This window comes from Furipterus horrens, unplaced genomic scaffold (genome assembly GCF_987537825.1).
Source record: "Furipterus horrens unplaced genomic scaffold, mFurHor1.1.pri manual_scaffold_4, whole genome shotgun sequence".
Taxonomy (NCBI): Eukaryota; Metazoa; Chordata; class Mammalia; order Chiroptera; family Furipteridae; genus Furipterus; species Furipterus horrens.
Window position 1 is genome coordinate 55,834,515 of NW_028327174.1, and position 17,529 is coordinate 55,852,043.

At 45.0% G+C, this 17,529-nt stretch overlaps 1 protein-coding gene and 1 long non-coding RNA gene across 2 annotated transcripts; both read right to left on the reverse strand.

Annotated features, from left to right (window-relative positions):
* Positions 1–1,408: 1,408 nt before the first annotated feature.
* On the reverse strand, positions 1,409–4,736 carry MIP (major intrinsic protein of lens fiber). The gene is made up of 4 exons (XM_090275614.1): positions 4,377–4,736; positions 3,745–3,909; positions 3,248–3,328; positions 1,409–1,594 (listed from the first exon to the last, which is right to left on the reverse strand). The coding sequence occupies exons 1-4, from the start codon at positions 4,734–4,736 to the stop codon at positions 1,409–1,411; spliced, it is 792 nt and encodes a 263-aa protein (XP_090131740.1).
* Positions 4,737–16,632: 11,896 nt separating this feature from the next.
* On the reverse strand, positions 16,633–17,521 carry LOC150011970 (uncharacterized). Its single transcript, XR_016510696.1, has 2 exons — positions 17,228–17,521; positions 16,633–16,914 (listed from the first exon to the last, which is right to left on the reverse strand). It is a non-coding gene; the product is annotated as an uncharacterized LOC150011970 (long non-coding RNA).
* Positions 17,522–17,529: the final 8 nt, after the last annotated feature.

A 17,529-nucleotide genomic window follows, 5' to 3' on the forward strand; every position in this document is an offset into this window, starting at 1 on the left:
TATTCCAAAGGCTAATTGGATTAGAAAAATTAGGCTTTATTTGGGAGGAAATGTGGAATTGAGCTACCGGGAACTGTGGTCTTTTGCTGGGCTGGGTGTCTGTTATACTGGAGGTATAGGTTTAAAGCTTGCGAAGTATGCTGGAGACTCCCAAAAGGAAGAGATCAACAGTAAATATTCATTGGTTAGTTGAGGATCTCCTCTGGTCTCAGTTGAGATGAGCGTATTTTGCCAAGAACAAAAGAAGATAGGGCTCAAACGACTAATTATCTCCTCAATTATTAAGTATTTGAATAGAAGGAATCAATTTCTGGGATATGAGAAAAGTTAAAGATTTGATGAAGGTGAAAGCACAGTTGAGAGAAAAGTGAAAAGACGAGCACAAAAATAAATAAAACCAGTAATAAAAGCAAAAAAATGCCACTTGAAGAGATCACTGTTCTAACCAAATAAAAACTGAAAGTCAAAGCCTCTCCCTTCTTTCTAGTCTGTTCCACCTCTACCTTTGCTTTTGCTCCAGGCATCAGATTTCCTGTTTTTGCCTTGGAGCTGTTCCGGGGCTTAAGTATCGTCTGCCTGCCTGGAGGTCCTGCTGGGGATATCAAGCGAACAGTTTCAGTTCGAACAGCTCAGCAGCTGCTTGGTTTCGGTGAAGTGCGCTCACTGGCGCAGGGCCTCCAAAGAGATCCATCTTGCCAGAATGAACACAAAATCCAGCTAGTGGATGTAAACAGGTTTATGTGGCTTTACAGAACAGTTCAAACCCCAGCGGTCACTTTTCTCAGAGCTACTTCCCCAACCAAGCCCCTGAGGCAAGCAGCCCTGGGATAAGTAGGCTACACTCTCCCATTAACTTCCCCACAACTTTTTGGTACAATTGCATCCTGAACTGGAGCTAATACCGCCATTTCTTCTCTTCCTGCCCCAACCCCTTCTCCCAAGCCTGGGAATACCTGTGTCCTCCACTTCTTTCCATCTGCCTCCTGTGAGTACTCCCTGCTTCCCTGCTTCCTCAGAAACCTAGAACCAGAAACTTAAGGTCTTTGTTTCCTGTGCTCATCACACTGGGTTAGGAGAGAAAGGTATACTATGATATCTCTTTTCCTTTCCCTACTTCTGCCATGCCCCAAAACTTAGACACAGCCACGTTCAATTCACATTCATACACACAATCATGCACACACAATGGCGAAGAGGTGGGGTGGGGAGGAAGGGAAGTTTACACCAACCAGCTCATGAATGCAACTTGAAAGATTTCACACAAAGAAAAAAAAGTCTCACACATAAATTTAAAAATTAAGATATGCCCCTCTCTTCCCCTCCCCACAATCTTTCTTCATCCAGGGGCTGGCTTAGCCCCTCCATGTAAACCCAGGAGTGTCCTACTCCCTCTATCCATTTGCAGCTTTTACAGGGCCTGGGTGTTCAGTTCAACAGGTTCCCCTGTGCCTTCTGGTTGTCCATTGGAGTCATTTGGCCTGGTACCCTTGAGGATAAACAGTCTTTCAGAAACACTCTTGAGCCGGGGGAAGAGGAGAAAGTCATAGAGGAGACTGCCCAGGCCCCCTCCAATGATTGGGCCCACCCAATACACCTGTGGGAAGAGGAAAGGCAGAATCAGGCTTGGGGAGAGCACCAAGAGCATGACTGCTATTTCCCCAACTTTATCGGTAGAAAACAGATATACTTGGGTACATACTTTGGCACTATTTAAGCAGAAATCAGTGTGTGTGCGTGTGTGTGTGTTTTAAAATTCTAAGCTATTCCACTGTCTGCACCTTAAAATTCACCATTTCTTTCCTGACTCATCAAATTACCTTCTTAGCACATGTATATTCTCTTTATTGTTATTATTTGGCACTAGTTTATATATTACTTTCAAAAAAGTTAAATTGCGATAACATGCACAGAATATAAAATTTACCATATTAACCATTTCTTTTTTTATTATTATTTTTATTATTGACTTGAGAGAGGGAAAAAGAAACATCAATTTGTTGTTCTATTTGTTTATGCATTCATTGGTTGCTTCTTGCATGTACCCTAACCAGGGATCAAACCCTAACCTTGGCACCCGCAACTTTGGCATACTGGAACAACACTCTCACTAACTGAACTGCCCAGCTAGAGCCCTTAAGCATTTGTAAGTGTGCATTCAATAACGTTGAATATATTCATGTTGTGCAAAAAATCTACAGGACTTTTTCATCTTGCAAAACTGACATTCTATACCCGTTAAACAACAACTCCCCATTTCCTCTCTTCCCAGCTCCTGTCAACTACCACTTTGCTTTTGTTCCAATGGATTTGACTACTCTAGATACTACATATGAGTGGAAATATACAGTATTAGTCTTTTTGTGAGTGGCTTATTTCATTAAGTAATATCCTCAAATTTCATCCCTGTTGTAACATATGACAGGATTTCCTTCTCTTTTAAAGCTGAATACTATTTCATTATGTGCATATGCTAAATTGTATTTATTTATTCATTTGTGAGGGACAGTTGGGTTGCTTCCACCTTCTGGCTATTGCGAATAATGTGGCCATGGAAAGGGTGTACTGTAAAAAAGTTTTTTTTAGAGTTTAATGTGAAAGCACTTATCAGTGAAGCAGTGAGACAGAGAGTGGGCTACTTTACAGAGAGAGCTGCCTAAAAATGTTTTTGAATTATTTTCATATGTTTTGTTTGGCATATAGGCAAACAACACAAACAGCCAATTTTAACTGAGGACCTATTCCATGCCAGATTCTGCGCTAAATATTTCTCACATATAACTTTCACACTTAGTTCTCATTTTATAGTAAGGAAACAGGTGCAGAATGATTGAGTTCTTGCCATGGTCACACATGAGGTTAGTAAAGTGCTAGGACTGGAGTGAGGACCAGGCCCAAGTATGCTCATACACATCCTGACCACTAAGAGTAGAAGTTTTTGTCTTCCTGTTCCATCGTCTATTCTAACATTGCTAGTTTTGGAATCCAATGGATACTTAGTAAAATTCCCTGACTAATCAGTGAAGGAACAACATGAGCAAGAGCCTCTCTTTCTAGCAAAATAATGAATCCTGCTCACACAGGCATCCCAAACTCTGTGACAACTCACTTAGCTGAGTGCTGATAGAATAATCAGCACATCCAGATGGAAAGCAGGAACCAAACCTTGAACCTGTGGTCCAAACCTAGAACCTGTGGCCCACACCCATCCAGGAGGGCTTCGGCATCTTGCTCCTTTCCCTTCACTCACCCAGTGGTTGGTGAAGTTTCTGGTCAGAATGGCAGGCGCAAAGGAGCGGGCAGGGTTCATGCCTGTACCAGTATAATACATCTGCAAAAGACACGGTTGTAACTGAGACACTTCAGTCCAACCAGCTTCTCTCCCCTCAGCCCACATGTCCATGATGTCTGGCACTTTGCCTCCAGCCAGCAGCAAGTAGGGAAGGACAACTGCATGGGAGTCCCACAGTGGGGTGAAGGCACTGATGCTCCAACTGGGGATAGACTGTGGATACATGGGCTAAGCCCACATCTACCCATGATGCAGGCATTTCCACCTTGGGCTCTAGAAGGACCAGTTACGGCAGTCACAAGAGTGAGTCATAAGAAGGGTTGATTCCTCAGTGCTGACTGATACAGAGGGAGGTGGGTAATGTTCATGTCTGATAGGTAGGTGGGAAGAAACCTTAGAAGTTGAGAAAGGCCCTGGAATCCTTAAATGAGAAGTTACTTCCTTCTCCTGCTTACCCCAAAGAGGTGCCCCAGGGTGAGGGAGAAGCCAATGGCCAGGGCCACAGAGCCCAGGCGGCCATTCCGCCTCTCATCGTATGTAGCGAAGATGCAGACCACGAACTGCAGCGTCAGGAAGATCTCCACCATGGTGGCCTGGCTCACACTCACCCCAGGGTGCAGCTGGCCAAGGAGGAAGAAGAGAGGGGGCTCAATAGGGCATTGACAGTGTTACCTTCTCAAGATTTCCCAGGCTGGAGCCACCCACTACCCACCACTTACGGCATCAGTTTCCTGGAGGTGAAGGATAATACAACCCTTTTCATAGTAACTGTATTTGTTTCTTAATTTCTCCTAATGTTGGAAATAATTGCATCTAGTTTTGCAGATGCAGAAACTGAGGTCCCATAGGTAAAATAAATTTCCTTAAGAAACTGCAAGGGATTGGAAGGAAAGCTGGGGCCAGAATTCAGGCTTCTTGATTCTCAGTCCAGAGCTCTATGCCTTCCTTATCCCTCCAAAGCATCTGCTGATCCACCCCACCTTGAAACACACATACAATGTCCTCAACCCCTGGGGTACTGATCCACCTGCACCAGGCTGGGTGTCAGGACACCAGGTTCCCTCCGCCCCACTCAGTTGATCATTACCGTGTTAAGTGCTAGGTTTCCACGGACAGCAGGTGGGGTAACACTATACAGCACGGCAGCCCCAGACACGGCTCCCAGGAGTTGGGCTGCCATGTAGCAGACAGCACGGAGCAGGGACATCTGGGAGCCCACGAGGAAGGCAAAAGTGACAGCAGGGTTGACATGAGCTCCACTGATGTGGCCCACAGCCTGCACCAGAGTAGCCAGGGCCAGGCCAAAGGCCAGAGCCACCTGTAGGACATGCAGTGGTCCAGGGGCCCAGCGCAGTGAGGCCCCCAGCCCGAAGAAGACATAGAAGAGGGTGGCAAAAAACTCAGCAAATATGGCCCTCCAGAAGGAGGCTGACCGCAGTTCCCACATGGCAGGGGGGAGGGGAGTTGGGGGTGGGTACAATCCTTGGGTCCCTGATACCCCCCTGGCCTGATCTGGGTGGACAGTCCCCTTTATAGAGGACTCTTAATCCCTGGGAGGGGCAGGATAAGATGGCTGGCCCAGCCTTTTAACCCCTTCACAGCTGCAGAGGGCAGGACCCACTCTCATGCATCTGATAAAGCTGCTGATTTCCCTTCCCTCCTTAACTGGGAGATGAACAGAGCCATGGGTGTCAAGGTGCGGGGGGGGGGGGGGGGGGGGTGTCTGAAAGGAAGGGACTGGAAGAGTCCCTTTCTTTCCATGTCAAAGTTGGGGTTCCTAGTCCTGATTGACATCTGTATTAGAACATTCCTCAACTCTGTGTGGAACTCAGTTGAGGTGATTTCACTTTATGGAGAATGAGACTGCTCCTGGGGTTTCCAGGCTCCTCTGAGCCTGCCACGAGTAAGGGGGTGGGGATCAGGGTCAGCACTGAGGCCCAACAAGGATGTTGGATAACTGAAGAGAATTCTTTAGTCCTCTGGGATTAGAGGGCCTTCTCCCATTGGCTGGTTTGGGCTGGAATCTGTGGACCCTGCACCTCTGGGACAAGAATAGTTCTGCTGTGTTTGGCTTTCTCTGAGCCTGGGTTTCCTACCCCCAACCCATGCCAGCACCTCCCTTTCCCACCCCTCAGCCTGCCCTTTAAGTCACAGAGACAGAAAGGGGGAAAAGCTATCTTCTATGGATAGGCTGGGAGTGGGGTTAGAAGGCTAGGGAGGGGAAAGGATCAAATCTCAGAATCAGTTCGCACTTCATTTTCCCTAACTCACAAGGTCCTAGCAGGAAATACTGAAAGAAAAGAAACTGATTCATGGCTAAGAAGCAAGGGGAGGGTTTAATGCCTCCTACTATGGCTGTGATCGGGACACTGGAGCCCTAAACCTTGATCCTTTGGGAAAGGTAGGGATGGGGGTGTCTGGGGGAAACAGGCTGGTCAAAAAAGAGAAAAGGACAAGATGGGAAAGGAAAGTGTAAAGAAACAGGTTCAGGTGTGCTCAGGCTTGGTAAGGGAGTCAGAACCCAGAAGTGGTGGCTGTGTAATGGCGGAGAAGGCAAATGGGACACGCTGGTAGGCTCTACTCTCCATATTGTGGCAAGTCATAAAGACCACAAGCTTTTCTTGTGAAGCACTGGAGGAGAACAAACATTTAAAGCATAGGCCCGAATATCGGTGCCCTGGGTCAGTCCCTTCCAACATACCTGTGGGGAGAGAGGAGGAACAGAGACCAGGGCCTATGCTCCTCTCCTCCTCCAACATCCAGCTTGGGGATGGACAGGAAGACTTACAGCAAAGGCAGAGGGCCCATCTAACTCATCCACACACAGGAATTATTGTGGGCACCCAAGGGGACTGGAGCTTCCAGTTTCATGAAAGAGGAACAACCCATCAGAGGTCCTTGGAGTCTCTTGTGTTTTAGAAGCCAATCTCCTGACCTCAGGCCCTGTAACCCTTGCTGCATTGCACCCAGTGATGCTCCCGGATGCCAGTCACCACTGCTGGACCCAGGGAGTGCACAGTGTTCATGTTGCTTCTGAAAAAGGACCCAGGGACAGGAGTGACGTAGTACATCATGGTGTTAAGAGCAGGGACAAATATTTCGGTTCAGATGTGGATGAGGATACAAAGGTACAGAACTAGTTATGATTGCTGGTGGGAGTGTAAACTGGGATAATCAATTTGGAACACAATATAGCACCATTGTGTATAGATAAACACATACTTTTTGACCCAGGAATTTCACTTCTTAGTTATATACCCAAGAGAAACTCTTCTATCCCTCTACCAGGAGACAGGGCACAGGAATGTTTAGAGCAGCACTGTTCACAATGGCAAAAAACTGGAAGCAACCCAAATGCCCATTGACATGAGAACAAATGAATAAAGAGCAGCATGTTCACGCACAGTGAGAAATTATTCAGCAGTCCAGATGAGTGAACCACTGCAGTGACCCTCAATAATAGGGATGAATCCTAACAATAAAATATCAGGAAAAAAATAGTCCCAGAAGACTACTCATGGCACAATACTCTTTTTATAAAGTTTAAAAAAATCTAAATAGAAAATATGCTTTTCAAAATATTGTTGATGAAATGAAACTACACAAAAATTAAAACAGAACTGAGGAACACAGGATTCAGGATGGTTTTTACCTTGGGTTAGGGGAGGCAAAGGGATGGAATGGGATATTTATGTATATACGTATAGATTTCTGTAAGTGACTGTTAAGGTTCTAGTTTTTCTTGTGGATGATTGGTTAATAATTGTGATTATTATCTTTAAAAAAAACACCAAAGTGGGAGCCAGATATAGGCCAAGGAGAAGGCAATATAGTGAACGAAGAACTATTCTGTGCACTTGAAATTCATTAAGATTCCTGACCAGTGTGGCTTGGTTGGATGGGCAACATCCTGCAAAATGAAAGGTCTCTGGTTTGATTTTTGGTCAGTACCGGTTCCTGGCATGTAAGAGAGTCAACCTATCAATGTTTCTCTCTCACATTGATGTTTATCCCCCTCTTTCTCTCTTTCTTTCCCTCTCTCTAAAAATAAATAAATAAATAATAAATAAAATCTTTAAAAAGGTAAGAAATCCATTAAGAACAGTTAACAATAAAAATCTTGGTTTTACCACTTCCTAGGTGGGGAAGTTATCCCCACTAAATATAAACTCCAGGATGGCAGGGATGTGTCTGATTTGTTCACCACTGCAAACCCCATGCTAGACACACAATAGGTAATAAATAAATATTTATTGAATAAATTAATGTAAGCTCTCTGAGCCCCATCAAATAAGAGAACATAGGTAAAGACCTAGTAAAACGCCTGACACAGAATAAAACACTTAATAAACAAAAGCCATTCGATGAAGGTTTTATTCACAGGAAGGGATTATCCTTAACCATCAACCCTACAGTCTCTTAAAATAAGGGACAGAGGGCCAAGGGCAGCTAATTTGGTTCCTCTATAGGCACCACATCAAATGGTTATGTTTTCTTATTTGTTGCTACCAACCTCTCTCCTTTATTCCTCATCAAACCTCCCCTTGGAGAACTAAAGTTCAGCCCATTTCCTTTATTTTTTTTCTTAAAATTTTAAGTATATTTTATTGATTATGTTGTTACAGTAGTTCCAATTTTTTCCCCTTTGCTCCCCTCTGCCCAGCACCCTCCTTCCCTCCAGCAATCCCACCCCCCTTAGTTCATGTCCATGTGTCATGCATATAAGTTATTTGGCTTCACCCTTTCCTATATTGTTCTTAACTTCCCCCAGTCTATTTTGTACCAACCAATTATGCTTCTTAATCCCTGCACCATATACCCATTTCTCCCCCTTCCCCCTCCAAGCCGATACTCTCCAAATGATTCCCATACCTATGATTCTGTTCCTGTTCTGGTTTGCTTAGTTGGATTTTGTTTTTATTTTTTAGATTCAGTTGTTGATAGCTGTGAGTTTGTTGTCATTTTAATGTTCATACTTTTGATCTTCTTTTGTTTAAGTAAGTCCCTTTGACATTTCATATAATAATAGTTTGGTGATGATGAACTCCTTAAGCTTTACCTTGTCCGGGAAGCACTTTATCTGCCCTTCCATTCTAAAAGGTAGTTTTGCTGGATAGAGAATCTTGGTCATAGGTCCTTGCTTTTCATTGCCTTGACTACTTCTTGCCATTCCTTTCTTGCCTGCAAAGTTTCTTTTGAGAAATCAGCTGAAAGTCTTTTTTTTTTTTTTAGATTTTTTTAAACAAGGTTACTTTATTTTATTTCATCTTATTTATCTGTTTTTAGAGAGAGGGGAAAGGAGAAAGAGAGGGAGAGAAACATCAATGTGCAGTTGCCTCTCATGCGCCCCCAACTGGGGACCTGGCATGCAACCTAGTCGTGTGCCCTGACTGGGAATGAAACCAGCGACAGGGTTCTCAGGCCGACACTCCATCCACTGAGCCACAGCAGCCAGGGCCTTAGCTGAAAGTCTTAAAGGCACCCCTTTGTAGGTAACTCTCTGCTTTTCTCTTACTGCTTTTAAGATTCTCTCTTTATCTTGAAACTTTGGCATTTTAATTATGATGTATCTTGGTGTGGTCCTTTTTGGATCTAGCTTGTTTGGGACTCACTGTGCTTCCTGGACTTGTGTGTCTATTTCCTTCACCAAATTTGGGGAGCTTTCCTTTATTATTTTCTCACATAAACTTTCAACTTCCTGCACTTACTCTACTCCTTCTGGCACCACTATTATTCTATTCAGATGTTGGTATGTTTAAAGTTGTCCCAGAGGTTCCCAAGCCTCTCCTCATTTTTTTCAATTCTTGTTTCCTTATTCTGTACCGGTTTGTTACAGAACCCCTGGGCTGTTCCACTTGAAAACAAACCCACGGGATCTTTAGTTAGGAGTCTGATTGCCTGCCGCCAGAATTACAACTCTGAATATTATAGTTGAGTGAAAAGAAAAATGTTTATTTAACAGTTACACATATCCTTGCCTCCCCTCTACTGAACCTAGCCAGTTTTAGGGAGGTCAGAAACACCGTTTCCCTACTTCCTAGGCACAGTTCAGCTTTACCAGTAGCTGCCAATCACTCTTCTGATTGGGGAGGTCCTTTCTGTGCTGTGGTACCCTCCAGCTCTCAATGCAGGACCACCTGGATTCTCAGCCTCCTTGCAAACTGTCTTCTTTCTGTAAACCACGTGGATCTCCTCTCCTTCTCCAGAGCACCTCTGCGAACACCCACCAGCAAGGGAGACAGCCCCAGAGCGTGCCCCCCACCAAGTGTTCGCAGCTGCCTATATATACCTGACTGCGTCCTCTGACGCAGTGGGTGTTGCCAACAGTTCTGACCATTCACAGAACCCCACATAGGCTCTGTGTGCTTTCCATACCGTCCCCTGGTTCAAATCTCCTCCCATCCATCTGAGACCTTGGAAGCATCCAAGCAATTTTGCATAATGAAAGACACCAGCCACCAGCCTCAGGCGTGTGGAGGCATTCTGAAAGCTGCTTCCTTTTCCCTATCTCCCAGCTGCAAACTCTGGGGTTTGTTTTTGGACTCCCCTGTTTCTGTAACAGGTTGACTGTTTTTTCCTTCCTTATGTTCCAAATCATTGATTTGAACCCTGGTTTCCTTCCCTTCATACTGGTTTTGTATGAATTTTCCTTCATTTCATTTAGCATAGCTTTCACATCTTCCCTTATGCATTTGCCATACTTAAGGATATCTGTCAAGTCTGTGAGCATCTTTATCACCAGTGTTTTGAACTCTACATATGTTAGGTTGGCTATCTCCTCATCGCTTAGTTCTCCCACTGGAACCTTGATCCATTCCCCCTTTGGGGCCATACTTTTTGTCTCCTCAACTTGAGAGGCTCCTGAGTTTGTTTGCCTCTGTGTCTTAGGTAGAGCTGTCACACCTGTTATGTTGTAAGAGGTGGAGCCTTAGGTATTTGTCAATACAGTAGAGGGCAACTTGTTTCACACATTGTGGTGCTGTATGTTGAGGAGCGGCCTGAGAGGGAATAATGCCCCTTGCTCAGCACTCGCCCCTTTTCCAGGCACTTCTCCCAGTTTCATATGGGACTGGCGCCTCTCTAGCTGTTGCCCTGGCCATCGTTCCCAGAGTGGGTGGGTCTGTGGACATTCTAGGACTGTGGGGGCCCTTTAAACAAGAGGACTCTGCTGAAAGACCAGCAGTTTCTTCCTCTGCCCCAACCCCCACTGGTTTGCACAGTCAGAAGCAATGAGGCTTTATTTTCCTTGGCGCTGGGACCATGAACTGTGTGGTCTGGTCTGGTGCTGGGAGTGCTCCCCTGGTGTCCCTCCCAACTTTTTAAAACATGTAACTATGCTTTCCACTGGCCTGCTGCTGCCACTACTGCTGTCGCCACCACACTGCATCCTCTCCACCCCGGGTCCACCCCTCCTACCTGTCTGGATGAGTATTCTTCTTTATATCTTTGTTTGTTGGCCCTCCATGCAGCTCAATTTTCTGGAACTTTTGGTTCTCTCTAGTTTTGAAGTAGTTGTGTTTCTTCTTAGTTGTGGAGAAAGACACAGTGTGTCTGTCTAGGCCTCCATCTTGGCCGGAAGTCTCAGCCCATTTTCTTTCGTACCAGCCTTTACACTTAATGGAAGGCCAAACTTGTAAACTAGAGATGAGCTCTCAAAAACTCACTTGAGTTTTTGCATTGATTTACATATAATTTGCTTACTCAATGTTTTCTATTAGCCTGACTTCTTTGAAAAAACAGAAAGAAAAAAAACTGTGTCTCTCCTGAGGAGAACCCAGTCTTCTCCAAGCCCCCCGCTTGGTATGGGTGGGGTTCTTACCTATGCTGATGCTCCAGTAGTCGCTGAGAGACCCACCACCAGGCTGCCTGGCCCCCTGCCTCCCGATGCCACAGGGGAGCCACAGCAAACATGGTGGGTACCAGCCTGAGAGTGAGAAAAATGCCATGCCCAGAGTCTTGTCTGTATGACTCCTCCTGCTCACCTAGAGGAGACTAGACATGCTAGGACAGGGGGTGGGAGGACACATTATATCTTCCCATTGTCCTCAGGCCCCATGATATGTCCACTAAAGAAGCTTTAAATAAAGGGTCTATAGCAAGTGACCCATATTCCCGAGTTGATGAGTCTACCTCACTGGTCTAGTCGAAGGTGGTTTAATGAGAAGTCATGCAGAGCAGGGATGCTCCCTTCTTTGTTTCTTCCTTAAAGTCTTGTCAGCCAACCACCTCATTACTGACCTAGTGTTATCCTACTCAGGGAGGTGGGCTGCTGTTAACCTGGTTGAGCAGCTGGGCTGCAGCCAGGTGGGGCAATGCCAGGTGGAAGAGGACCAAGGCCAGGATGGCTGCAGTGCTCTGGACCAAGACATGGACACCCTTGGAGAGGGTCAAGCCAGCAGACACAGAGCAGTGCCAGAGTTAGGGCTGGATTTATCTGAGCCTCACTAACCTCATCAAAAATCTAAGTAAGGCTCACCACCACCAGCTCTCCTGTCAAGCGGTGGGAGACTATGCCTGGTACAGAGTTCCCACTGGGGCATGAGGCCCTAAGGACATCCTCTGTGAAGATCAGGGTGTCCAGGCCTTTAGCTAACACCTGTCTCTAAAGCCTCTGGCTCTGCAGGTCCTGATGGAGAGGAGGGGAAGGGAAGGCAAGATCAGGCTGTCTGGGATGGCAGTGTCTTCTCCACTCTCCACACTGGTCTCCCACCCCTCTCCTTCTTATCCTTTCTCTGTTCTCTCTCTCAATGAACTCTCCCGACCAGGCCTCAAGCCTCTTCATTCTGCACCTATGCCCCCCAAACACCTGATGTAAGAGGAAGGAAGATGAACTAAAGGACAGAATAAGGGAGTGGTCAGAGAATAAACCCCCACTTGGTGGAGTGGGATTTCACAGCAGAGAAGAGGAGAGTCTTGGTTTCAATAGGAAAAGGATGAAGTCTATAGAAAAAGATGGTGGTTTCCCCTCTCCACAGGAGTCTCATTTCCCACATCGCCATTTCTCCAGCCTGGTCCAGAGTTGCTTTTGGGTGTCCTACTCCAGTTTGGAGATTGCTCTTCTAGGTCTAGGTGAGTGGAGTTGAGAAATGAGGAGCAAGTGTTTCAGGTGTCTTCCCAGGAGAGTCAGCCAGAGAGATAACTCCACTCCTTTGATCAGGGAACACCTCTGGCTCCTTCCCTCAGCCAGTAGAGAGGCACGTCATCCCCAACCTGCCACCTTCATACCCAGTCAGTGCCCTCCCCAAGGGAGCCTTAGACATTTGTACTCACACAATTTTCATAAGCATCCACTCTTCAGCCTTGGCCTTCTCTCTCATACCAAGCTCATACTTCCTCTTTAGGCCCTTGGACTGCAGACACACTGAGGGGCAGGACCTTACAATGGCTTCTGTCAACCAAAGGCACTCACAGTGAGGTAGAGACTCATCCTTTCACTCCCTAATCATCGTTATGAATCTGAGTCTCAGAAACCAGAGAGATAAAGAGGAAAGCTCAAGGGAAGATCTGGAAGATGAGAAGAATTCCAGGGAAAGCAAGGTAAGGATATCCCCATCCCTCACCAGTAACAAAGTAAACCAGTGAGAAGGTACCAGTGCTGAACTGGTAACAGCCTTTGGACCCTGCAGAGAAAAGTGCCTTTGAGGAATTGCCTGGGAATGCAGGGGATTCCTGGGGTCAGTACTCTTGCAAACAGCAGGACACACGCCAGTTCATTTTGGTCCTTTTCTCTTGTTAGGTTGTTCACTTTTTTTGGCTGTCACTCTACTGCATTCTTGGATCTGGGGTTCTTTTCAGGGTTTACAAAAATGTTTTGCTCTAGATTCTCCACCTTTCTCTCTTCTGTACTTAAATAAATAGACAGACTTTTTGAAGTTTTTTTCACCAGGAGCTATGAAAATAGAGAAAAAGGATTTGTAAAATAGCAAACTTGGTATAGTTACAAAGTTGTTTTAAGTTTCATGGCTTAGAGTAGTTAGTAATCATCCTGGAGTCTCTGCACTTGATGGATTATCTCTTGATTACTAAGGGTCAATTTTTCAACCTCTTTATATTCCTGGGACTAGCAATCTAAAGTTTACTTCCCCCCTTGATAAAGAAGGCCCCATTTTTCAGTCCCAGAGAGGTGCCATAAGGAGCATGACCTATATCACTAGGGAGCTAGTGAAAAAAGCTCAGGGAATCTTTAGGCAGAGCTATTTGTCTTGCTTTGTTTCTCCACAGTGGCTCCCACGTGATTACTATAGCCACCTCTGAAGTTATCTGGGACTGATTCATCACCTTTCTGAAGTGACTCCCTAGCCAGCTCATATTATCAGGACCAAAAGAATAACCCAGGTCTGAATTCCATAAAAATATTTACATTGCAGATTTTATAAGATTGTATGAGGATTAAATGAGATATCCCCAAGCAATATACATATGTTAAGCTAGTTGCCCTAAATCAAAATATAAATGAACTGATTCATGAATTAATCAGATACAAGCATAATTATGATTACCAAGTATTGAACAACCTCTTTAGCAATTACAATGTGGTTGAGTAGAGGTATGGTCCTGAGGGGCTGAGTGATCATCCATCTCTTTTTCTGCCCTGAGAAATCTCTATCCCAGCCCCATTCTCAGAATGCCAGGTCAGCGTGTAACCCAGCTCCATTGTGTGGACAGTTTCAGTAGGACAAAGGCCCCAGCATAGCACAATCAAACCTAGCATCCCCTTTGGCTAGCTCCTGGGGCCCCCCTTCTCTCTCTTTCTCTGGTTATGCTTTACTGACTGCTGACTCCTGGCAAAGTCTAGAACAATCACCAAGCTCTGAAGACATCATCCCTCTTCCATTGATAGTTAGGGGCTGTAATTAGCACTTGGATTGGGCCAGGGCCCCCACATGTTGGAAATGTGGTAATCCAAGAAACGGAGTAATAATAAACTGTCCTATCCTGTTCTTGCCTCCTTCTCCCCTTCCTTTCCTAGGAAGTCAGATACAACCCCAAGCCGGGCAGACCAATGCTTACTATGGGTCAGGTCCTGTTCTAAGCACTAAGCACTTTATATGTGTTATCTCAGTCACTGGTATTCCCTAGGATTGCACCTTCGTTTTTCCCCCACTTTATTTTTTAAAATTCTTTTAAAAATCTTTACCTGAAGACATTTTCTTCATTGCTTTTAGAGAGGAAGGAGTGGGGAAAGACATTGATGTAAGAGAAAAACATCGATTGGCTGCCTCTCATATGCACCCCAAGAGTTAATTAATTTTTCATTAGCAATGAGGCAGGTAAATCGTCTGAGTGATGAAAGTGAGCTTAACAGGAAGATAGTCCATCTGTAAAAGTGAAATATAGTAATGCAAGAGATGACAGGTAAACTATTTGCCTCAGCTCTCACAACCAGGATAGAACCAAATGAGAACTCCTACAGAAACAGTCCTGAACCTTTCCTCTCATTATTACCGAAATGCAAAAAGTACTTACAGAGGGAGACTTTCCTGAAGGAAATCTCTCCTTCACCCCTTTGCTCCTAGACTTAAAAGAATTAGAAACCTCTTTTCTTACATATTAAGCCAGATAAAAGGCTGGACCAGGCCTTCCTCTGGTGGAAGAAACGAGCCACTGCACCCCAAGAATGTGGGTACAAAACGTCTCACTTTATATTCATTCATTTATTCACTCAAAAACAATGAACACTTACTCTGTACTACTGGGACTACTGAGACCCCGGGGCACAGCGGACAAAGGACTTAATCCCTATTCTCTTGACAGCACTGAGAATGGGAGACCCTAGAAGACTAATGCTGTAGTCGTCGGCAGCCGTCGGTCTCGAGAGACGATGGTATAGCTTCTTAAGAGTCTATCTGCACCGCTGAGAATGGTTGTGCAGTCCGACTCGGGAGTGACACGGTATCTGTCTCCTCCCGTGTTGAATTGACATCTTGCGATGACACTGGAGTGTCCTCTCCAGTGAAGCTGAAGCTACAGAGCCTGGGCAGGGTGATATGGAGGGTCTGCTGTTGCCCATGCAGCAGACCCAATGCTGTAGTACTCCAGGGGAGAAAGAAAGTGATAGGGAGTCACTGACAATTAGATATGTGAAAGGGTTTCTGGCCTGGAAAACTGGCTGGTTTCAGGTTGTAGTTCAGAGTCAGGGAGTCTAGGAAGAGTAAGTTTCTGTAGGAAGTCAGCTTTAGACACATTAAGATTGAGTTGACTGGGGGACATCCAGGTAGAAATGGCCAGTTGGCTCTTGGATATACAGATGGATCTGAAACTCAGGAAAGAAGTATGGGGTAGAGTTTCTGAGAGTCCTTCTCCAATAGGTGATAGGGGTCTCCACCAACGTAGATGAGATACTCAAGAGTATGTATATTGGGGAAGACTTGAGCTGAGATCCTCAGCAGGCTGATAGTCCTTTACCTGGTTAATTAACTACTATTGCTTTTCAAGACATAATGATGGCTTATGAAAGTCTCTCCCCAATACTTCAGTGGCTTCTCCTTTGCTTACTGAGCATCCTGTAATTACTTAAGTCATGGCACTTATGGCATCTTACAGCAGCTGCCAATATTCTCATCTGTCTCCTCACTTGACCATAGACCCTTGATGAGGGACTGTGTTTGGGGAGAAAAAAATGAACGTAGGCAGCGGTCGTATCATGTAAAACCTTATGACCATGCAAAGGAATTTGATGAAAGCACATTAAGAGATTTAAGAAAGGGAGTGGCACAGTCAAATTTGTGATTTAGAAATATCCTCTGACTGTAGTGTGAAGCTGGGAGATCAGCTTTGAAGCTATGCTCTTAACAAGAGATAAGTCCTATCAAGGCCCAGGATGACAGTGTCCTGAACTAGCTCCACCTTCACAGGAATGGTGGTTGGATCTCTGGGGTAGGAGAAGTAATTTTGTTTAATTTGTTAGGCCCTTAAGGACCTAAAATTGCTTTTTTGAGGGATAGCAGAATGGAGATGGAATGTTGATGTGGTGCTGGCCACAAAGCATTGAGAGGTGCATAGGCGCAGGGGAGGGTATACAGGATCTAAATGGTAATGGGGAAAAAATACAATAAAAATAAATTAATTAAAAAAAAGAGAGGTGCACAGATTGAAAAATTTAGAAAGCAGGGTTATAGCATCTCAAGCAGATGAAAATGTTAAATGTAGGCCCTCCATAATCAAGTACCTCATACCCATTCATTCAACCAAAATAGTGATGTTTTTGGTTAAGTTGGGAAAACTGAGTATTGAGTTAAACCCTCCATTCCCAGCCCTGAAAATACAAAACCAACATTTACAGTATTTATGTGTTAGGGTGGTTAATGATACGGGCTGTGAAAGAATTCACAAAGAGAAGAAAGTGCAGAGAATAAAGGTTTTGTTTTTACTTTTCCAAGCAAGGGAAAAGGTGAGGTGCAGAGATATGCACCAGCACCAGCCCTGAGAGGTTAGGGGCTTTGAGCTTTTATGAGGCGATTGGAGTGGTTTTAGAGCAGGATATTACAGTTGGTCTTGTGTATACTGCAAGCTGTTTCAATATTATCTTTGGGCGCAGGGTCCAGTCCTCCTTATGGTCTGGTATGTCCCCGAGCCTCTGCGCCTTCAGGGTGCTTCCATTAATTTTCCAGTCCTGCGGATAAAGGCTCATAAAACAATTAGGGTCAGTCATGCTTTATGGGGTCAAACCAGCTCTGTGAAAGAGGGTGTGAGAAGGGGGCTTTTATCCTACTTTTATGTATTTAATATTTATTAAAACAACTGCCATGCCCTGGCTGGTGCGGGTCAGTGGATTGAGAACCGAAGGGTCACCGATTCGATTCCCTGTCAGGGCACACGTCTGGGTTGCCGGCTAGGGGGCATATGAGAGGCAAGCACACATTGATGTTTCTTGCCCTTTCTCCCTCCCTAAAAATAAACAAAATCTTTAAAAAAGCGAGAAAAAAAACTGCCGCTTACCCACTGGTTGCTACTTGTCAGGCTATATTCTAGGCTCTAATCTCTTAATTTTTACTAAGGTCTGCCCATTAGGTATTTTTATTTTACAAATGAGAACACTAGGGCTCAAAGAAGAAGTGATTTGCCCAAAGCTACACAGCAAAGCCGGGTTTGAGTCCAATTATTGTTTAATTCTAAAATCACTTTTAATCATCTTACTACACCATCTCTCTAAACGTCCTCCTCAGTTAAAATGTGAACAGCATTCCTCCCCCCCAAAATTGCATAAACCGCGCCCTCCGCCGGTGATTCACTAAAATGGT